The sequence below is a fragment of the Schistocerca cancellata genome, chromosome 8 (assembly GCF_023864275.1).
Source record: "Schistocerca cancellata isolate TAMUIC-IGC-003103 chromosome 8, iqSchCanc2.1, whole genome shotgun sequence".
In the NCBI taxonomy this organism is placed as follows: domain Eukaryota; kingdom Metazoa; phylum Arthropoda; class Insecta; order Orthoptera; family Acrididae; genus Schistocerca; species Schistocerca cancellata.
The window spans coordinates 363,318,637-363,342,950 of record NC_064633.1 but is presented as its reverse complement, the minus strand read 5'-3'; the positions used below and the strand labels follow the sequence as shown (position 1 = coordinate 363,342,950).

Here is a 24,314-nt window from a genome sequence, read left to right as displayed (position 1 = left end):
CAAATTGACAAATGGATCTTGGTCCCAGAGAGCTGTCTGAGGTTGGCCCACACTACAAAGGAGGGAGCGGAACTGTTAAAAGAACTAGTGAATGAAATCCAGCTAATTTTTTTACTATACCAAATATCATGACGACACTGTGTATGCATCTGTTTATACGAATGCAGTTTGCCATCTTAGTACAACAGTTACCGTATTTACTCGAATCTAAGCCGCATTCGAATCTAAGCCGCACCTGAAAAATGAGACTCGAAATAAAGGGAAAAAAAAATTCCTGAATCTAAGCCGCACCTGTAATTTTAGACTCGAAATTCAAGGGGAGAGAAAAGTTTTAGGCCGCACCTCCAAATCGAAACAAAGTTGGTCCATTGTAATATGAGACACAATTTAGGTCGAATGAATGACGATACAGCTACATTAGCTTGGTTCGAGTCGTAAGCATAGCAGTTAAGCTTTACCAGGTAGCCATTGCTATGCGGCAGGCGCTCCGTCCGTATTTATTCGGGTACCCTTCCTTTTTCACGTGCTTCGTCTGGTTTGAATGGATTGCTTAGTTTGATTCGATCTGATAATTGCCGTTTTCTTTGTTATAGGTGTTTACGTCACTCTTAAGCTGAAAAGGCATTACTGTACTGTGTCATGCATTGTTTGTCGCATTCTGATAGTGCGTGTTTACAGCCTGTCGCGGCTCGCGGCATGGCTTGCTTTTGTGCGCGCTACCGCCGCTTACAAAAAAAAAAAAAAAAAGAGAGGAATCGTCTCATTAACGAAACAATGGCAAGAGACTGCTATTTGTTGTTACTTACACTGCTGCTTTCTTTGATAATGATGAACAAGAACCAAATAATAGACTGCGTATGATAGAACATGTTCTAAACGAGAGTTAGGTGAAAATTTTTCTCCGTTTTAAAATCTTTGCGGTCGCTTCTTTAGTACATCAAATTCTGCAAAGAAATTAGTCATCTTAGGTTTAAAAATCTAATCAGTTGCCGTGCTTCATTTCTGACTGTATCACTATTAGGCATAAGAATAATACGAATATAAACATGACATGATGTGTATATTCTTCCACGTTTGCTGTTGTCTCACTCTATTTTCATAGTTTATTAGGCGGACAGAATTTAAATGAGATAGCAGCAAACATGAAAAATACGTGGCAAAATGTTTATATTCTTATTATTCTTATGATTCACATTTCATCAGGTTCCTATTAGCAACCATCTCTTCTCACAGGTAGGAAAAAATTGAGAACGTAGAGTTGGCCATATTGACAAACATCCCAAACAGTCTTGCCAGTCGGATTTTCGTAGTACATTGAAATTCTGCTACATTCGAAGATGAACAATACGGAATTTGTATTTACTTCGTTGGATAATGTATGAAAATGCAGTGGTCGAAACTCGGGGCGGAGAAAAAAAGCTCGTCTTGCACCCTTCTTTTTTGTTTTTTTTTTCTTTACTGGCGCAGAGGTTTTGGCGCCAGTGTTTATCTTTGTGCCTACAAAGCTTGCCTGTGTAGCGCTACATATATTCGACGGCAGAAGTTAGTTGTGGCGGCACCTAGCAACATTTTTCAGAACTTCCGCTTGCTTTGCACTCGATTCTAAGCCGCAGCCGGTTTTTTGGATTACAAAAACCGAAAAAATGTGCGACTTAGATTTGAGTAAATACGGTAAAAACACATAGAGCATGTCTCCACATGAAAACTGCGTCATGGCATGCCTCAGTCCACTACGGGACCGGGACACAGTGGGATAAGGAGAAAGTACAAGGATTGGAATGTTCTGCAGTGGTAAGGATAATATTTGTAAGATAGTCCATCTGGTCATTACAACTGGGGAAATCGTGTTTGTCGAAAGTCGTCAGGGAGGAGTAAAGCCTCCAGGCGGCCTTAGTAAGCTTTATTTTGGTGTGCACACAGGAGGGGCAGCAGTCAGCAAATGGACAGCACACGGGAAATGGTCGCTAGAGCAGATGTCAGAAAGAACAGACCACCCGAGACGATGGGCGAGATGGACAGTGCAGAAGGATAGGTCCAAACGGGTTTAGGTGTGCGAAGAGTTGAAAAGGAATGTGGGTGCTCCTGTGTTAAGGTAGAAGAGGTTAAGTTGATTAAGGTGGTCAGCCAAGAGGGCACTTCTCTGACAGGTTCTGAGGGAATCCCAAGGGGGATGATGCGCATTAAAGTCGCCGAGCAGCAGAAATGGGTGAGGTAGCTGCCCAATAAGATGTGGAAGTCTACCCTGGTGACGTTGAATGATGTCAGGTGAAGAAGGAAAAGGCAAACAGCAACAGCTTGAAGACAGGTAGTCAGGGAGATGGGTTGACTATAAATGTCATCCCACATAAGCAGCATGACAACCCCCATGAGATGGAATGCTGACCTCAGGGAGAAGGTCGAAACGGACCAGGAAGAATGTGAAAGCTCAAAGTGGTCGTGAGGATGCAATTTTGTTCCCTGAAGGACGAGTACAAGGGGACACTGCGATTCTAAAAGCAGCTGTAAATCATCTTTATTGGATCGAAGGCTGCAAACGTTTCACTGGTGGAGAGTCATGATGATGAAAAACTGTAGGGGTGTAACCTTGGCAGCTACCAAGTGCCAGCCTGTGAAGATTCGCTGCTGCAGAGCACAGAGGCAGGAGGATTCTGCTCCATGAGGTCCACAGCAGCATTGGCTTTCTTGTGCTATCTGTCTGCGGCATCCAACACAGAAAAATGGTTGGTGGTGCACACCGGCGACAAAGAGCCTGGCCAGGTGAAGTATCACTTGGCGACACCGTCTAAGAGGATCTTCATGTTGGCGAAGGAGAAGACCATTTGCCTTTGTTGGACTTCTTTGTGCCTTTCCAGTTAGTAGAGGAAGACTCGGGTGTTGGATGGCTGGAGGGACATAAGAAGTCTTCATGGGAGTGATCCTTCTGTCCTTTCCTGCCTGCCTGTTGTGTAGCAGGTGACTTCGCCCCTTGTGGCGAGATTTTGATGTCTTGTTGCATAGCTGGATGACGGTACAGCAATGCTACCTTGACATTGGGAGATTTCACAACCTCAGAGCTGAATTTGAGGTCACATGTGTGCATGGCCATGCCCTTCATGGAGCAAAATGTAGCAAGAACAGTACTGTAAGTGCCAGATGGCAGAACGCAGGGATTGCGACTGGCCAATAACTTGCGAGCGACCAGGTAAGGAACATTTTCTTTCACCCACATCTCCTGGACAGCCCTCTCATCGAGATGCACTGGACAATATTGGGGAGAGGCAGCATGTTTGTCATGGCAGTTTATACAGCATGGAGAAGGGGATGCACAAATATCCTAATGTGCATCCCTACCACACGTTACACATTTGGCTGGGTGTCAACAAGACATTCAAGTGTGGTTGAAACGATGACACTGGTAGCAGCGGAACGGGGTTGAAATGTAACATTGGACTGTGATAACTTCATGGGATACTTTGATCTTGGAAGTAAGCACCACTCTAACAAAGGTGACAAAAAGAGTGCATGTGGGCACTAAGGAGGACTCTGCCTTTTTCATCATTTGATGGACGGTGATGACACCCTTATGAGAGAGGTATGTTTGGGTTTTGGCCTGTCAGACAGTTGAGCAGCCAAGTGTAAGTAACACCACGGGAAGAATTCAGAGTTCTATGGGCCTCGACACAAACAGGACAGTCATGGAGAAGCGAAGTGGCAAGCAGTTGCTGTGCTTGCAGATCAGGAGTAATCTCCAAAAGCAAAGTGCCATTCTGTAAATGAGAGTAGGATTTCACAGGGCTGTCAACTGAATCTACACCTTTCTGAATAATAAATGGATTTACTATTGCGAAGGACTGACCGTCTTCAGTATGTGAAACCACAACGAATCGTGGTGCAGCGGAGAGGGTCTTTGAAATGCTAGCCTCATTCCGTTTACATTTCGTAGACATTGATTGTGAAGATGATTGTCTCATTGCGAGGAAATCCCCCACGATTGCCAGTGTCTCCGATGGCGCACTCGTCCCAACTGGGAGTCCCCTTCACAAGCGGGCGCACCTGCCTTAGGTGATTGTTCACACCTCAAGTCGCACCTTCCAAACACCTGGCAAAGGGACCAATTAGCAATTTGGGAAGGTAGCAGCTCAGGCAATTACCCCTCCCTGGGCTTGGCTTGTACCAGAGTGTACATGCAAACCCTACCTGTCGACTTGGAGCTGGGAATTACACGTTACCCACTCACCTGTTACATGTTAAGACGCGTGGGCCAGTCTTCAGGAGCACACAAGGGGGAAGAAGAAAAAGAGGAACCTCAAATGCCGAAGTGGAGGAAGGATAGGAGAAAGTAAAAAGAGAGAAGAAAAGGGAACGAAAAACAGTGGTGAGACTGTTCTTATGTCAGTGACAGACAACGCAGAACATTCCCAAAAACACTGCAGACATATTGCCCAAGGGAGGGGAAAAAGAATAGCAAGAGGACAGACATGCAGCACAGAAGGAAGAAGATGCTGCAAAGGCTAGGACCCCATGGTAGCCAAGCACAAACCGCCCAAAGAGTGGCAAGCCCGTTGGTTGGTTGGTTTAGGGGTTTGATGGGGGCTAAACATCGAGGTCATCAGTCCTCAGTTCCAGACAGACATACTTGTAAGAGGGAACACCAAGGGGTACAGAGCTAAAATGAACACCACAGTAACACAAAATAGAGGACACTTCAAAAGGAGCAGAGCAAATAGTTGACTAGAGTAAAACAGACTACAGTGGTTGATGGATCAGGTAAAAGGTCAACCACTCAACTACAAACGAAGAACCTCCAGCTGGAAAGCGTTGATAGAGGTACCAACACAACTTATCATAAAAGACACTATTTTGGTATCCACGTCACAAAAGTTGCTGGAGTGGGTTGTTGTTGTTGTGGTCTTCAGTCCTGAGACTGGTTAGATGCAGCTCTCCATGCTACTCTATCCTGTGCAAGCTTCTTCATCTCCCAGTATCTACTGCAACCTACATCCTTCTGAATCTGCTTAGTGTATTCATCTCTTGGTCTCCCTCTACGATTTTTACCCTCCACACTGCCCTCCAATGCTAAATTTGTGATCCCTTGATGCCTCAAAACATGTCCTACCAACCGATCCCTTCTTCTAGTCAAGTTGTGCCACAAACTTCTCTTCTCCCCAATCCTATTCAATACCTCCTCATTAGTTATGTGATCTACCCACCTTATCTTCAGCATTCTTCTGTAGCACCACATTTCGAAAGCTTCTATTCTCTTCTTGTCCAAACTAGTTATCGTCCATGTTTCACTTCCATAGATGGCAACGCTCCATACAAATACTTTCAGAAACGACTTCCTGACACTTAAATCTATACTCGATGTTAACAAATTCCTCTTCTTGAGAAACGCTTTCCTTGCCATTACCAGTCTACATTTTATATCCTCTCTACTTCGACCATCATCGGTTATTTTACTCCCTAAATAGCAGAACTCCTTTACTACTTTAAGTGTCTCATTTCCTAATCTAATACCCTCAACATCACCAGACTTAATTCGACTACATTCCATTATCCTTGTTTTGCTTTTGTTGATGTTCATCTTATATCCTCCCTTCAAGACACTATCCATTCCGTTCAACTGCTCTTCCAAATCCTTTGCTGTCTCTGACAGAATTACAATGTCATCGGCGAACCTCAATGTTTTTATTTCTTCTCCATGGATTTTAATACCTACTCCGAATTTTTTTTTTGTTTCCTTTACTGCTTGCTCAATATACAGATTGAATAACATCGGGGAGAGGCTACAACCCTGTCTTACTCCCTTCCCAACCACTGCTTCCCTTTCGTGCCCCTCGACTCTTATAACTGCCATCTGGTTTCTGTACAAACTGTAAATAGCCTTTCACTCCCTGTATTTTACACCTGCCACCTTCAGAATTTGAAAGAGAGTATTCCAGTCAACATTGTCAAAAGCTTTCTCTAAGTCTACAAATGCTAGAAACGTAGGTTTGCCTTTTCTTAATCTTTCTTCTAAGATAAGTCGTAAGGTCAGTATTGCCTCACGTGTTCCAACATTTCTACGGAATCCAAACTGATCTTCCCCGAGGTCGGCTTCTACCAGTTTTTCCATTCGTCTGTAAAGAATTCGCGTTAGTATTTTGCAGCTGTGACTTATTAAACAGATAGTTCGGTAATTTTCACATCTGTCAACTCCTGCTTTCTTTGGGATTGGAATTATTATATTCTTCTTGAAGTCTGAGGGTATTTCGCCTGTCTCATACATCTTGCTCACCAGATGGTAGAGTTTTGTCTCCCAAGACAGTCAATAGTTCTAATGGAATGTTGTCTACTCCGGGGGCCTTGTTTCGACTCAGGTCTTTCAGTGCTCTGTCAAACTCTTCACGCAGTATCTTATCTCCCATTTTGTCTTCATCTACATCCTCTTCCATTTCCATAATATTGTCCTCAAGTACATCGCCCTTGTATAAACCCTCTATATACTCCTTCCACCTTTCTGCCTTCCCTTCTTTGCTTAAAACTGGGTTGCCATCTGAGCTCTTGATGTTCATACAAGTGGTTCTCTTCTCTCCAAAGGTCTCTTTAATTTTCCTGTAGGCAGTATCTATCTTACCCCTAGTGAGACAAGCCTCTACATCCTTACATTTGTCCTCTAGCCATCCCTGCTTAGCCATTTTGCACTTCCTGTTGATATCATTTTTGAGACGTTTGTATTCCTTTTTGCCTGCTTCATTTACTGCATTTTTAAATTTTCTCCTTTCATCAATTAAATTCAATATTTCTTCTGTTACCCAAGGATTTCTATTAGCCCTCGTCTTTTTACCTACTTGATCCTCTGCTGCCTTCACTACTTCATCCCTCAAAGCTACCCATTCTTCTTCTACTGTATTTCTTTCCCCCATTCCTGTCAATTGTTCCCTTATGCTCTCCCTGAAACTCTGTACAACCTCTGGTTCTTTCAGTTTATCCAGGTCCCATCTCCTTAAATTCCCACCTTTTTGCAGTTTCTTCAGTTTCAATCTGCAGTTCATAACCAATAGATTGTGGTCAGAATCCACATCTGCCCCAGGAAATGTCTTACAATTTAAAACCTGGTTCCTAAATCTCTGTCTTACCATTATATAATCTATCTGATACCTTTTAGTATCTCCAGGATTCTTCCAGGTATACAACCTTCTTTTATGATTCTTGAACCAAGTGTTGGCTATGATTAAGTTATGCTCTGTGCAAAATTCTATAAGGCGGCTTCCTCTTTCATTCCTTCCCCCCAATCCATATTCACCTACTATGTTTCCTTCTCTCCCTTTTCCTACTGCCGAATTCCAGTCACCCATGACTATTAAATTTTCGTCTCCCTTCACTACCTGAATAATTTCTTTTATCTCGTCATACATTTCATCTATTTCTTCATCATCTGCAGAGGTAGTTGGCATATAAACTTGTACTACTGTAGTAGGCATGGGCTTTGTGTCTATCTTGGCCACAATAATGCGTTCACTATGCTGTTTGTAGTAGCTAACCCGCACTCCTATTTTTTTATTCATTATTAAACCTACTCCTGCATTACCCCTATTTGATTTTGTATTTATAACACTGTAACCACCTGACCAAAAGTCTTGTTCCTCCTGCCACCGAACTTCACTAATTCCCACTATATCTAACTTTAACCTATCCATTTCCCTTTTTAAATTTTCTAACCTACCTGCCCGATTAAGGGATCTGACATTCCACGCTCCGATCCGTAGAACGCCAGTTTTCTTTCTCCTGATAACGACATCCTCCTGAGTAGTCCCCGCCCGGAGATCCGAATGGGGGACAATTTTACCTCTGGAATATTTTACCCAAGAGGACGCCATCATCATTTAATCATACAGTAGAGCTGCATGTCCTCGGGAAAAATTATGGCTGTAGTTTCCCCTTGCTTTCAGCCGTTCGCAGTACCAGCACAGCAAGGCCGTTTTGGTTAATGTTACAAGGCCAGATCAGTCAATCATCCAGACTGTTGCCCCTGCAACTACTGAAAAGGCTGCTGCCCCTCTTCAGGAACAACATGTTTGTCTGGCCTCTCAACAGATACCCCTCCGTTGTGGTTGCACCTACGGTACGGCCATCTGTATCGCTGAGGCACACAAGCCTCCCCACCAACGGCAAGGTCCATGGTTCATGCTACATGAGGAGGAGCAAAATCCTCCACCAAATAAAATTCAGCATCCTGTGTGTATATTCCTGCAATTTTTTATGTTTCTTCTGCCTTCTCCACTGTTGCTTGGGGCAGTTGGCACATCTGAATAAACTGCCGCAGTGGTGTGTTCTGTTTCCCCGAAAAGTCACAAGTTGCCAGAGGTACCATTAAATCTGACCACATGACAGACAGCTGCTGTCACATGGGTAAGGAATTAATATTGTGTAGACTTAATGGCTAATGCGAGAAACTTAACTGCCACGACTGTTTGTTAATAACTGATTAACCTTCTAAGTGACACTGGTTTCTAAGTTGGTAGGCTTGACATACGAGTGGACAAGTGAGTAATTGTATGAATATTTGCCAATGGCCTTCAAGGTACTCATCTTCAGAGCTGGTTTTGTGTTTAGCTAGCATTTCTTGCTTGTGCATTTACTCCAGTGAAATCTGCTGCTATAAATGAACAGTAAGTTCAGCTGACAGTAACATTACAAATTATAAAATTAATATGGGAGTCTTTATTAACCATATTTATAGCTGTGTTTTCCATGCCACACATGTAAGCATATAATATCGTTCCACACATTAACTTGAAAATGTTAGCCTATAGTTAGAGGCATTGTACTGATACTCATGATTTTTTTTATATCTATATAAATGATTTCAAGGAGGTGACATACTTTCAAGGTAGATGAAGTTCTGGTTTATTGTATAATTCACTACTGGGAAAAGGCTATACGAGAACAGGCAGAAGATTCAGAATTTGGAAGAAAGACTGATGCAGATGACGTAACTTGTATTTCCATAGTTTCAAACACTACTGCAGTAGCTGATGATGATCTGAATAATTCTGTGTCAAGTGGACCTGTAGGAGAAATGTTTAGTGAAGCAGGAAAAGCAGACTGCCTTTGCTTCAAGAAACATTTCATAAGTCAAAAAATTGACTCTGATACTAAAGTGGTTGCAAATTTGGATATATATGCATGGTCTAAAGTTGGTTGTGAACCCCATTCTTTTCGGAACTGTCTTCCTCCTGAGGAACTAACAAAAGTTGACATTTCTGATTTCCTGCAATTTTTCACTGGAGTGGGTATAGCCTGAGAAATCATGCGAGAGCGCCCACACTATAGCGAGTGATAAAACCCAGCTGCACGGATAAAACGTAAAACTGAGTCAGCTATAGAGGCATCGTCACCGAGAATTGAAGGAACTGCAGCTGGTAAATTAAAGGACTGTCGCAAGGGGGCTAAAAGGGGGCAGTCCATCAGAAGATGGACCACTGTCAGCCCTGCATAACAGCAACACTTGGGTGGGTTCTCACAACGAAGGAGATAGCTGTGGGTCAACCACGTACGTCCAATTTGGAGACGGAAGAGAACAACTGAGTCTCTACGTATGCCCCTCAAGGATAAGTTCCATACGGCCGTGGACGACTTGACCATGCGGAGCTTATTTGGCATGTTCAAGACAGACCATTCAGAGCTCCAGACACCCCAGACCTTGAGATGTAGGGCTGACCGGAGGTATCTTTCCACAAGACCAAGCTCCAGGGGTGGCCTGCTTGGCCAACCGATCAACACATTTGTTTCCTGGAATGCCGATGTGGTCCAGGGTCCATACAAACGTCACTGAATGACCACACTCTGCGAGAGCAAAAGCAGCATCTTTAATACCGCGCACCAAAGGGTCCCGAGAAAAACACTGGTCGAGTACTTGCAATCCACTCAGGGAGTCACTGCATATGACAAATGACTCCCCAGGGCAGGAGGAAAGGTGAGCGAATGCACGATAAAGAGCAACCAGTTCTGCAATGAAAACACTGCTCCCACAAGGCAGGGAAGGCTGCTCAACGTAGTCGTCTTGGATGAAAGCAAACCCAGTGCGTCCATCGACCACAGAACCATCGGTGTAGACTACATCTGCATCGTGAAATGAGGCAAGAAGAGCCAGGAATTGTTGACGAAGACTGTCAGGTGAAAAGGAGGACTTGGAGTCGCAGGACAAATCCAAGCAAACCGCAAGCGAGGGAGGGGCCAAGGAGGGGTAGAAGAAGAGGGCCGGAAGGATGGAGGAAGGGGAAAGGACTCGAGTGATGAGAGAAGGGAACGAACGCGGACCGCGGTCGGGAGACCCGACCTAGGCCGCCGTCATGGGGAGGAGAGTGCAGAAGATGGAAAAAGGAGCCAGCGGTTTGGGTGGTCGAGCGAGGCATGGACGCGGGCGATGTATGATGGAAGCAACTGTTGTTGGCAGAATCGTAGGGGAGGGATTCCAGCTTCTACAAGAAAGCTAGTCACCGGACTAGTGCGGAAGGCACCTGTCGCCATTCTGACGCCACAATGGAGAATCGGGTCGAGGATCTGCAATGTTGATGGTGCTGCTGAGTCGTACACCATGCTCCAATAGTGGAGACGGGACTGGACTAAGGCCTTATAGAGCTGTACGAGGGTTGTTCGTGCAGCCCCCCAAACAGTGTGACTGAGGCAGCGAAGGATGTTGAGGTGCCGCCAGCACCGTTGATTAAGCTCGCGAAGAAGAGGTGTCCAAGTGAGCTGAGCATCAAACAGCATGCCAAGGAAGTGATGTGTCTCCTCAATAAGAAGGAGTTCATTGGCAAGGTAGAGCTCTGGATGGAAGTGGACCATTCGACGACGACAGAAATGCATCTCTCGGGTCTTAGAGGCTGAGAACTGAAAACCATGGTTGGATGCCCAAAAATGCGCCTTACAGATAGCTCCCTGCAGCTGCCGTTCAGCAACACTGATGCTTGGGGAACTGCAATAAAGACAAAAGTCATCAGCATATAGAGAGGAACAGACTGATGAGCCCACCGCAGCCGCGAGACCATTAATTGCCAACAAAAAGAGAGGAACACTGAGAAGTGCAGTGGTGAACTCCTTTTCTTCTCCTTTTGCTTTTTCTTCTTTTTTGTAGGGTCCTGTTTATCCTATGGTTTATTAGGCCAGGTGGGCTTTTCCGACCCAGTCTCATGGACCGAGGAAGACCTGGAAGCCCTACGGCCCTCAGGTGGTGGCTTTTTCAGCCACTGGCTGACATCTGGAGGGGCAGTAACTGTGGAAGGGAAGGCACCAAGCGATCCCTTCCGTGCGAGGGGAGCCGGAGGAGGCGGGCACTTCTCCGGCTCAGAGGTGGGGACTGAAGTCCCCAAAGAAGGATGGGTTGTTACTCCCGATGTTGATAACAGGGGAGCAACGGAAGAGGGTGTTCACCCAACTACCAGGGGAGCAGGAATAGACGGCTGGGCTGGAGGGCCCACAAAAAGCGGCTGAGCTTGGGGGCTCGTCGCCAGGGATGGCGACATCGAAGCTGCTGCAGCAAACGTCGATAAAATGCGCACAGGCTGAAGTCAGTCGTACTTGCGTTTAGCGTCTGTGTAAGTCAGCCTGTCCAAGGTCTTATACTCCATAATCTTCCTTTTTGTAAACTGCGCAGTCTGACGAGCAAGGTGAATGTTTCTGTCCACAGTTGACACAAACAAGGGGTGGCGAACACAGGACGTTGGGGTGGGAGGCACGTCCACAATCCCGACAGGTAGGGTTGGCATCGCATCTCAATGACATATGCCCAAACCTCCAGCACTTCAGCAGCGCATGGAAGGAGGAATGTAAGGCTTAACATCACATCGATATATCATCACCTTGACCTTCTTGGGTAGGTTGCCTCCTTCGAAAGCCAAGATGAAGGCGCCGGTGGCGACCCAACTATCTTTAGATCCCCTGAAGACACGTTGTACAAAGTGGACACTGCGGCGTTCCAGATTTGCACGGAGCTCGTCGTCAGACTGCAACAACAGGTCACGACGAAAAATAAGTCCCTGAACCATATTGAGGCTGTTTTGAGGTGTAATGGAGACTGCAACATCACCGAGCTTGTCACAAGCAAGCAATGCCCGTGACTGTGCTGCGGATGCTGGCTGTATGGGGACTGCTCCAGACCTCGTTTTAGATATGCCCTCAACTTCTCCAAACTTGTCCTCTAAATTTTCCACAAAAAACTGAGGCTTTGTGGTCAGAAATGAGTCCCCATCTGTTCGGCTGCAAACCAGAAATCGAGGAGAATACGTCTCACCATATAATTTAGACTGCCGTTCCTCCCCTGGTGTGGAGAGGGAAGGGAACGATTGGGGGTCATACTGTAAAGCATTGAACTTTCCTTTCTTAGAGACTCATGCTTGCGCACTATTCGTATTTCGTTTCATGGTGGTCCCACGAGCAGCTAGAGGAAGGAATGTCCACCGAGACAGAGCTCCGCTTGCCTGGGTAAGCCTAATACAACCAGGGGGGTGTCAGGTTCCCCAGAGGTCGGCCGCTAGCAACTGTTCTACCTCAACAGCCATGCGTCTCCTCGGCACGCAGCACACCTTGTTGAGTTTTTCTTTCTTCTCCTTCTTTTTTTTAAATAGAGGTTTATACCATCCTCGTGACCTAGGCAGTTAATGCAAGATCCCCAGGCTCTGTACCATACAACGTTCCACCGTTGTGCCTTACGGTGGTTGTTGAAGCATGCTCAGAGCTTACGGTATTGAGGACTGGTGGCCCTTCCCAGTCCCAAGCTCAGGGACCCCGGGGTCGCCAAGCCCGTACCCAGCAACTAAATGCTGAGCCCCCTGAGGGGAAGCCCCCTCGGGGAGCCCCCATTGCATGACGAAAAGTCACGGTGTGGTGAGGAGACACTTTTTCTTCAAGGACACATGGGCTGCTGCTTTTGAAATTGTTAGCATGATGGGTGTGAGATAGGCAATATGTTACAGAATTTGATCATCCCTAGCCTGGCTGATAAATACCTGCTGGAAGGTTTGACTTTTATGCAGGATGGTGCTCCACTCCATACTGCAACACATGTGAAAGATCTCTTGCACACTTTGTTTTGTGAAGATCGCGTGCTAAGCTACAGCTTCCATCATGTTTGGTGTCCCAGGTCCCCCCAGACCTCCATCTGTGTGACTATTGGTTGTGGGGTTATCTGAAGTCTTAAGTCTACCGTGATCATCCGTTCTCATTAGGGATGCTAAAAGATGACATCCAATGGTAATTTCTCTCCATACCTACTGACATGCTGCACAATGCTGTTCACAACATTGCCCCTCAGCTACAGGTATTATTTATGAATGATGGCCAACATGTCAAGCATTTGTTATGAAGAACATCTGTACTAAAAATCAACTTTTATGTTAATTACTGCTTTCGTATCATATGAAGCACCATCTGCTGGTCATTCTGTACAAAACCCCATGTCATTTCAAGCATGTGTGTGAATTTCACTTCTCTACCTACATTATTCTGTCAAGTACTGATCTGCAAATGTTAATGGACTTTTGGGTCACCCTGTAAGTTTGTGGACCAGGTATGGACAATAATCTCTACCCCTATGTGAAGACAGGATCAGATTAATGGAAGAGAAATTGGTCATCACTACATATGCAATGTTTTATTGGGATGACAGCACAGCAGGGTTGTTTTGGTGCATGCAGGACGGTGGTTATTGAAGTGCTGATAATATTGGTGGTTGGCAAATTTCATATGGAAGGCATATTTTACAGTGCCATCACGGATGTGGAGGTCAATGCCAAGTGATAACTCCCCCAGCAGACAAAGATCAGGTGAACTGGACAGAAGAGAAGGTGTTGAGTTTGTGGAGGTCTTGCCCTTAACTACATACCATGAAAACACCAACTGCCTTGAATCAGGAAAAGGATTTCAGATTTTTGGGTAGTTAGTAAAGATTCTTCACTATGGTCCACAAACAGACTTCCACCTGAGTGCACAATGAGAGTGTGCATGGCTGTGTCCCAGATTATTTTCTGTACATTTTTCATTCAAAGGATGTGTAACGGTGGGTGGTGACGTGCTTTGACATCTGTATAATGAATGACGCAGTAGGTTTATGGTTGGTAGAACATTAGGAAAGCTACTGTTCGGATCCCCCCCCCCCATGACCTTGCCATTGGTGGGGAGGCATGCGTGCCTCAGCGATACAGATAGCAGTACCGTAGGTACAACCACAACAGCTTTACTGTATGATTAATTGATGATGGGGTCCTCTTGGGTAAAATATTCCGGAGGTAAAATAGTCCCCCATTCGGATCTCCGGGTGGGGACTACTCAAGAGGATGTCGTTATCAGGAGAAAGAAAACTGGCCTTTCTACGGATCGGAGCGTGGAATGTCAGATCCCTTAATCGGGCAGGTAGGTTAGAAAATTTAAAAAGGGAAATGGATAGGTTAAAGTTAGATATAGTGGGAATTAGTGAAGTTCGGTGGCAGGAGGAACATGACTTCTGGTCAGGTGACTACAGGGTTATAAACACAGTCAAATAGGGGTAATGCAGGAATAGGTTTAATAATGAATAGGAAAATAGGAACGCGGGTAAGCTACTACAAATGCAGTAAATGAAGCAGGCAAAAAGGAATACAAACGTCTCAAAAATGAGATCGACAGGAAGTGCAAAATGGCTAAGCAGGGATGGCTAGAGGACAAATGTAAGGATGTAGAGGCTTATCTCACTAGGGGTAAGATAGATACTGCCTACAGGAAAATTAGAGAGACCTTTGGAGATAAGAGAACCACTTGTATGAACATCAAGAGCTCAGATGGAAACGCAGTTCTAAGCAAAGAAGGGAAAGCAGAAAGGTGGAAGGAGTATATAGAGGGTCTATAATAGGGCAATGTACTTGAGGACAATACTATGGAAATGGAAGAAGATGTAGATGAAGATGAAATGGAAGATACGATACTGCGTGAAGAGTTTGACAGAGCACTGAAAGACTTGAGTCGAAACAAAGCCCCCGTAGTAGACAACATTCCATTGGAACTACTGACGGCCTTGGGAGAGCCAGTCCTGACAAAACTCTACCATCTGGTGAGCAAGATGTATGAAACAGGCGAAATACCCTCAGACTTCAAGAAGAAAATAATAATTCCAATCCCAAAGAAAGCAGGTGTTGACAGATGTGAAAATTACCGAACTATCGGTTTAATAAGTCACAGCTGCAAAATACTAACGCGAATTCTTTACAGACAAATGCAAAAAGTAGTAGAAGCCGACCTCGGGGAAGATCAGTTTGGATTCTGTAGAAATGTTGGAACACGTGAAGCAGTACTGACCTTACGACTTATCTTAGAAGAAAGATTAAGGAAAGGCAAACCTACGTTTCTAGCATTTGTAGACTTAGACAAAGCTTTTGACAATGTTGACTGGAATACTCTCTTTCAAATTCTAAAGGTGGCAGGGGTAAAATACAGGGAGCGAAAGGCTATTTACAATTTGTCCAGAAACCAGATGGCAGTTATAAGAGTCGAGGGGCGCGAAAGGGAAGCAGTGGTTGGGAAGGGAGTGAGACAGGGTTGTAGCCTCTCCCCGATGTTATTCAATCTGTATATTGAGCAAGCAGTAAAGGAAACAAAAGAAAAATTTGGAGTAGGTATTAAAATCCATGGAGAAGAAATAAAAACATTGAGGTTCGCCGATGACATTGTAATTCTGTCAGAGACAGCAAAGGACTTGGAAGAGCAGCTGAACGGAATGGATGGTGTCTTGAAGGAGGATATAAGATGAACATCAACAAAAGCAAAACGAGGATAATGGAATGTAGTCGAATTAAGTCGGATGATGTTGAGGGTATTAGATTAGGAAATGAGACACTTAAGGTAGTAAAGGAATTTTGCTATTTGGGGAGCAAAATAACTGATGATGGTCAAAGTAGAGAGGATATAAAATGTAGACTGGCAATGGCAAGGAAAGCGTTTCTGAAGAAGAGAAATTTGTTAACATCGAGTATAGATTTAAGTGTCAGGAAGTCATTTCTGAAAGTATTTGTATGGAGTGTAACCATGTATGGAAGTGAAACATGGACGGTAAATAGTTTGGACAAGAAGAGAATAGAAGCTTTCGAAATGTGGTGCTACAGAAGAATGCTGAAGATTAGATGGGTAGATCACATAACTAATGAGGAGGTACTGAATAGGATTGGGGAGAAGAGGAGTTTGTGGCACAACTTGACCAGAAGAAGGGATCGGTTGGTAGGACATGTTCTGAGGCATCAAGGGATCACCAATTTAGTATTGGAGGGCAGCGTGGAGGGTAAAAATCGTAGGGGGAGACCAAGAGATGAATACACTAAGCAGATTCAGAAGGATGTAGGTTGCAGTAGGTACTGGGAGATGAAGAAGCTTGCACAGGATAGAGTAGCATGGAGAGCTGCATCAAACCAGTCTCAGGACTGAAGACCACAACAACAACTGTTCGGATAGCAGCAAGGCTATGGGAATAAGCGGTAATGGTGTATAGGGCAGTCAGAGCCAAATCTAATAGCTGGTAGGCTCATAGGAATGGGGTAAGAATTTTGAGAGGATAAAGAAAGTGGTTGGTATCACTGATAAGATGTGGGGATTGTGAATGATTGCTAAGAGATGTTGGTCAATTAGGATGGAAATCCTTCAACTAGAAGCACAGAGTAATGCTGTACTCCTGGATGGATGCTGGAAGGACTTTCAGGGAGAGGTACAAGACAGTTGGTAAGAGCCCTCCCGCCAGGTAATCACTGTCTTCCACCTTGACAATGGTGAGGCCTATGTTTACTTAGGCCATGATCAGACCGGTTGCTCCTTTTTCTGTTGTGGTATTGATGTCATTATTAACAGACCTAGGTGAGGAAGATGCAGAACAGTTGGAGGTGAGTAATTCCTTGAAGGATATCATGTTGCAGTTGGGTGAGGGGGGTTTACTTTTCCTGGGCAAAAATACACTTTTCCCATGCTAAACAAAAGTGGGGGGAGAGGAGGGAGAGTGAGGGAGAGAGGGAGAGTGAGGGAGAGAGTGAGAGGGGGAGGGAGGGAGAGAGAGAGAAGTTTTGGAAAGACCTTTGATGCAAAATAAAGAAAGATGGTTTTGAAAGACATATGATGTGCAGCAACATATGCGCTGCATATTTTTGTATTACAAAAGTATAAATATGAATTCCACCAAACACAGCACATCAGTTTCCAGAGTGTTGGAATCACGATTGTGATGCCCTTTTGTAAGCCTATCATATCTCATGACATGTGATCTCGCCAGCCGGTGACAGCAGATATTGACAGCATAGGACACGTGTTGTTGTCAGCCAATAGCAAGATCACTGTTACGTAGTGCGAACACACGACGCAAACACACAAATACATAATTCAGCTTGAAGTGCATATTGGTTTTGTCCAGATTCAAAATAAAGGAGTCCCGACCTGATATTAAGCTCTTCAGTGTGGTTTTCAGTATGTAAATCTTTTTGGTGTACCAGGACTGTACAATCTCATGTTTGGTTCTTTATTATGACAGAAGATGAAAACATGTACCTGAAATTCAGCGAACAACTGGAACTAGTCAATACTGTGGAATGAAACACTTCATTCCAAATAAACTGAGTGCCTCAGCAGAAAATATTAATAAAGCCAAATTTCTTTAGCAAACTGACAAAAATAACTTCATTGTCCTGCAAAGTGATTAATGCTAGACTACCAAAAACGTGGAAATAAAATAAAAACTGAAACCAATAATATATTTTTGCCTTCCATAATTGTGTAAATGTATTTTAATTCACTTCCAGCCACTGAAATCTGTTTTGTTTTCATTTGACGAAGGAGCTGTAATCAAAGTGGAAACACGAAATAACTTAATGTAAACATGGGTCACGTGGAGACTACCCCCCTACCCACTACAACTCTGCACATGCGCGAGTCTGGCAGCTACAAAATGCGAGAAAATTTTTTTCTCATTAGCATGTGGCTGCTTGCTGCTACTGCCAATACAGCTAACAGTCACACTTCAAGTAGCAGGAAGTGGGAGAAGATACTGCTCATACGCGAGTCAACTGCACATACGCATGAGCCCTCTGGCAGCTGCTCAAATGAATCTAATGTAAACAGTTGCGAAGTCTCACTTATTGAAAGCAGTTTATTGTTACAAAGTACTGCAGTTTTCAAACTAAGGCCTTTGACATATTTTTCCTGTTTGCAGACGCTTGTGCATGCATGGTGTTTCGTTGTTGTAAATGGCGCACTTTCTTTGCAACTACTTTTTTTTCTTCTCGCGATTATACTTTATTGCTGCAGTATTATTCTCCAGTAGCAGGCTACAGTAACATTCTTTGTTGGAGTATCAGTTCTTACCAGCCACAATTACAAAAATTTAACTTGAAATTGAAACAATGAAAAATTACCAGAATTCCAAAAAATTCCCAGAATTTTTCCAGTTTTTTCCTGAATGATAAAATTCCCGGGATTTTCCCAGATTTCCTGGTTGTCCTGGGTCACATACACCCTGAATGAGTGCTTTGAACCAGTTTTGGCCCGATGAAAGGAAGTATCTCGGCAACGAACATGACTGTCAACTTTGAAATGAAGTCTTTATTCATAAAATTACCAGTGCCAGACACTGTTAACATCTTAAGATGAAAGCATGGCACCCACTGTCTGTGAACTAGTGTGCTACTGCTTAGCGATCTCCTATTTCGGGTGCAAACGGGAATTCTGTGAACAGACAGACAGTGTAGCTATGCTTGCCTATTGCTTCAGATGTCTTCATGGAACCATTTGAAGAAACAGCACTTCAGTCTGCACCATTATGCCCAGAATGCTGGCTCCGATATGTTATTGACACCTGTGTTATCTGGCCACGTAGAGAAGAAGAGCTACATAACTTCAAACATCACTTCAATCAGCAGCACAGCAGAAGTCAATTAACTATGGAGATAGAGAAGAGTAGAGTGCTGCCTTTCCTCAACATGTATGTTTACTGAAAGTGTGATCATAAATTTGGCCACACCGTAAGCCCACCAGCATGGACACATACCTACATGCCTCATCCCACCATTATCCTGTGCAGAAGAAATCCGCCCTGGACACTTTAACCAAGATGGTCCACTGGGTTAGTGATGAACATCTGAAGACTGAGCTACAAAACCTCATGTCCAGTTTTGGAGCTAATGGTCACGGTATGAAGACGATAGGTAAAACTATGGTGACAAAGGATGAAGTTATAAAATATTGCATCACAAATTTATAGTAGAAATATATTAAACTAGTACATACTCACTGCAAATCATTCAGTTTCATCAGATAAAAGCACTAGTGATTGCAAAACACTACTGCAACAATGTTTAGTTTATGACTGAAAAATAATGTATTGCATTGAGGTAAATGTACAATTTCACATAGATGCAAACAAACAGTGAAAAGAAGTAAGAATGTATAACACTGCAATATAGGGTTATGAAATGGAACGATCACATAGGTTCAGTCATGCATAAAGCAGTTTACTGGTAGAATTCTGGGGCAGTGCATTCAGTCTACAATATAGATTTCTTACAAATAACTTGTGCGGCCCATCTTAGAATATTGCTCAAGTGTGTGGGACCCGTACCAGGTAGGACTAACGGGGGATATTTGTTTACAGAAAAGGGCAGCACGAACAGTCACAGGTTTGTTTAATCCATGGGAGAGTCACAGAGATACTGAAGGAACTGAAATGGCAGACTCTTGGAAGACAGACAAACTATCGCAAGACAGTCTATTAAAGTTTCAAGAACCAGCTTTAAATGATTACTCTAGGGATATACTAAAACTCCCAATGTATCACACATGGATTGTGAGAACAAGATTAAAATAATTACAGCATGTAAAGAGGCATTCAAACAATTATTTTTAATTCACTTCATATGTGAATGGAATGGGAAAAAACAGTAATAACTGGCACAATGGGATGTACCCTCTGCCATGCACCTCATGTTGATTTGCAGAGTATAGATGTAGAAGTAGATATCCCAAAGTTGCCTTTACTTAAAACTTTCAAGTGAGATACAAGGGGTACTCGTAAATTAACCTCTGAATGGCTGCTTAATTCTTCAGTGGGCACCCTGTTATAAAAAGTACAACAGCAGCAAGTTTTTATGCCCCATCAATTCCTTAACCCTGAGTTACTGCACCAACATTGCAATGTGTTCTACTGGGGGTGCTTACCTGACAGTACCACCATTGCAATGTATTCTATTGGGGCTGCTTACTTGACAATGTTAAAATGGCTCCAATTTCTTTGGTCAGCTTTTCAAGTTAATTTTCTGAACTTTATGCCACAAAGTGTTGAATGTTGTAAAAAAATACAACACACACCTGCTAGTGACAGCGGCATCCTTCGTTCTAGTGTTAATATGAAGGAGTAAATGTAATATACAATTAACTACACTTATTCATTGTTTTTTATTCTATACACTTAGTAGTTTGTTCAGCAAAGGCTTGTCTTTACTTAAAAATGCCCATACCGTACATTTTACAATCGGCAATTGCTTGTGACAATTTCAAACACGCCTGCTGGAAGATCAAAATGAACAAATGCTTATAGCTTCATGGCACTTGCATGGTCTTTATAACAAGATTTTGAAGGTTGGGTTGGGTCAGTCAGCTCTCTGTTGCATTTGCTAGTGTGTATGCAGGAAGAGATTCAAATGGATAACACTACTTTATCTCGTGCCAGCTGCAAGATACATTCTGTCAGTCGCTCCTGTGAGCAGGAGACACCTGTGCCTCCAAGAAGTTAACTTTGTCATGTGTACACGGATATTATTTTATGCAATGGTATTGTGAGGGAGTGGTGCAGAAAATTCAGGGCTGGCTGATTAAGCACAGATGTGCTTAATAAAAGTGGTCGAGGAAGGCATTCAGTGGACTGATGAACTTGTGAAGCTGTCATAAGCTTTGATACTACTCCTTCAGTGCTGCCAAGCAAAGGAGGTGGAATTTCTGAGCAGAATTGATACAGAGGGCGAGACGTTGGCACATGAAAAATTCAAGCAGGCACTGTCACCCCGCGATATAATGGTTACAGCTTTTGAGGATCACCAAGGAATTTTGACAACAGAATTCATGAGAGTAATAGGTGAGAATACTACATCATAAGTGTATTGTGAGACATTTATCAAACTACAAAGACTATTACTATTATTGGAGGAATCCGGAAACTGTGTCCTTCACGGCAATGAATGATCCCAGACTGAAAATCTAGCAAAGGATAACGCAAATTTTTAACATCCTCTCTATAGTCCTGACTTGTAACCAAGCGACTTTCACCTTCATCCCAAGATGGAGACCTGGCTGGCTACTCAGAATTTCAAAACCAATATTCAACTCAAGAACATGGTCAACTACTAGCTGAAGGACCAGGTGGCAGCATTCTTTGTTGGAGAGATACAGAAGCTCTGGTACGACAAATGTTTGAATGTGGGTGAAAAGTAACGTTGTCATGTAAGTGTATATACAAACAAATTACGTATTTCTTCTTCAATATCCAATCAGAAGTTAATTTACGAAAAACCTTCATATTTTCAGGTAAGCCACTAATTACTAGGATTTCTATCTTCAGTTTTTTTCTAATAATTTAAAAATATAGAATATAATGGACAGTTTACAGTTTTATGAGACTAATTTCTTCCAACTGCTAGAATAAAATGCATATACAAACCAAGTGGTGTTACATGTGAAAAGCATATTTTCATTTTTTTCCTCATTTTGTTTGATTTAATATAATTTGCATGTTTCATCTATTGCAAGCAATTTTTTGGATGTGTGGTCCGCAATATCTGGTACATCCTCAGTTTACATTATCACTACAATGTTGTATGACATCACACATACTACATTAACTAAAATTTTAGCTTCTTACAACTTGAACTTACATGGGCAATACGGATGCCAGTAAGGAATTTGATATTTCCTTGAGGCTGGACTTGATGCAACTTTGACAGTATTCTCCCAACATCAGAAGTGAGTGTTGCAAGAACTTCAACACTGAAAATGTAAATATATTTATTCAGAAAACATCTTCAACAGCGCATTTACACAAGGTAAACAAAAATATTATTGTTTAGAAACAAAAGATATTTATTTTCAAACAAGGATGATAAAACACCTGACAAATCAAAACAGTAAGTGTGAAATGAAATCACAGTCCTCCATTGCAACAGTGATAATGAAATTTTCATAAAATAGAAATTTAAATGATCTACCTGATCTATAGTTGTACCACTGACATCCTGTTTGGTCTCTTCAACCACACAACTTGCAGCTATGTGCCATTTTCAAGCACAAGTTATCTCTGCCTAAACAACTATTATTCAAAGTCTTATGCTTGAAAATGGCAAATGCTGAAAATGTAATCATAAAAATAAAAAACAACAGCTGAAAGCAAGATGACTTAATTTTAAATAACTTGTAGAAGCTGTGGACATATATTACAATAGATCAGTCAAATTTTTATTGCCCCTGGAAGCTGTTACATAGGCAACCTGCAACTGGAACCATGTGAATGTTTGAGCCATTTAGTAATATGAAAGATGGAAAACAAAAAGGGACCTCTTGCCAAAAATTTTGGATACTGAGCTATTGTAATTTTTACACTTAACACTAAACTCTGAATAATTTGGAAAAAAGAAACTCTAAATTTGGGGATTTATGACACGTTCAATATTGGTGACAGATAATGTGTGTTTTGAGAAGTTTCACTTTATTAACATTATTTAATTTGTCCTCCAAGGCAATATTCATGTTCAAATTATTCTTGGGAATGAGATCTGGCTGAAACCTGCAGCAAAAAGCTATGAGATATTCAGTGAGTCATAACATATATCGAAGAAACAGATTAGATACCATAGGAGGTGGAGTGTCCACTGCAGTTAGCAGAAATACTGTCTCTTTTGAGCTCAAAGTTGAGCGTAACAGTGAAGTTGCAGATCACATAGGAATCAAATTAACTGTTGGATGTTTTTACTGGCCAACCCATTCCACAGCGACAGTTCTACAGTTGTTCAAAGAAAGTCTATGGTCAGTAGTATGTAAATATGCAAATCCTGCAACACTAGTTATAGATAACTTTAACCCGCAAGTATAGAATGGGGTGTCGATTGATTCATTGCAGGGGATGCAGACAGCCAGTCATGCAAAGTACTTTTGAACGCGCTTTCCAAAAATGCATCTTGAGCAGCTAGTTTGACAGTCCAAACGTAATGGAAATATCTTAAGACATTCTAGTTACAAACAGGCTGGACCTTATCAACAGTGTCAGTAGACAGATGGGGATAAGTTGTCATAACATTGTTATAACAATTATGGTTACAAAAGTGAATAAATCAGTCAAGAAGTCTAGAAGATGTTTCTACTAGAAAGAGCAGATAAGCAGTTGTTAAACACATAGACAGTGAACTGACATCACTTAGTTACAGTAAGATGGATGTACAGGAATTATGGGCGAAGTTTAAACATATTGTTAATCACAGTCTGGAGAACTAATTGTCTAGTATGTGGATTAAGGACAGAAAATACCCACTATGGTTTAACAACGAAATTTGGAAAATGCTGAGGAAACTAACACTGTTGCACTCTTGGTTCAAAAGATAATGGGCAAATTCTGACACACAAATGTCAGTAGAGATTCATGCATTTTGTGATAATATATGTGCATGAAGCTTACAACTACCACTGTCATGCCTTAGCAAACAATCTGGCTGAGAACGTACGGTAAATCTGGTCATATGTAAAATAGCTAAATGAGTCTAAGATTTCCATCCAGTCGCTCTTTGACCAGTCTGGTGTCACAGCTAAAGACAGCAAAATGAAAGCACGAGTTTTAAATTTCATGCTTAATAAATCATTCACGCAGGAGAATCATACAAACATACCATCATTTGACCTTGCAACTGATTCCTGTATGGATGATATAGTAATAAGCATCCCTACCATAGAGAAACAACTGAAAAAGTTGGGAAAAATCATGAGGCCTGGATGTAATCCCAATTCAGTTTCACAAAGAGTACTCTATAGCACTGGCCATATCTAGCTTGCATTCATCGTGAATCTCTTGCCCAGCACAAAGTCCCAAATGTCTGGGAAAAAAGCACAGGTGACTTCTCTATATAAGAAGGGTAAAAGAACAGATTTGCAAAATTACAGATCAATATCCTCGACATCACTTTGCTGCAGAATCCTTCAACATATTTTCAGTTCGAATATAATAAACTTCCTGAAGTCCATGAAGGGTATGTCCACAAACCAGCATGGTTTTAGAAAGAATTGCTAGCACAAAACTCAGTTTGCCCTTTTCTCATATGATATAC

At 42.7% G+C, this 24,314-nt stretch overlaps 1 protein-coding gene across 1 annotated transcript in view; it reads right to left on the bottom strand.

Moving 5' to 3' along the window:
- Positions 1 to 24,314, bottom strand: part of LOC126095276 (26S proteasome non-ATPase regulatory subunit 4) — a 94,194-nt gene that overhangs the window by 40,081 nt on the left and 29,799 nt on the right. The window contains exon 3 of the mRNA XM_049910034.1: positions 21,882 to 21,993. Coding sequence (XP_049765991.1) covers positions 21,882 to 21,993 — 112 coding nt within the window. The remainder of the gene's footprint in view (positions 1 to 21,881; positions 21,994 to 24,314) is intronic.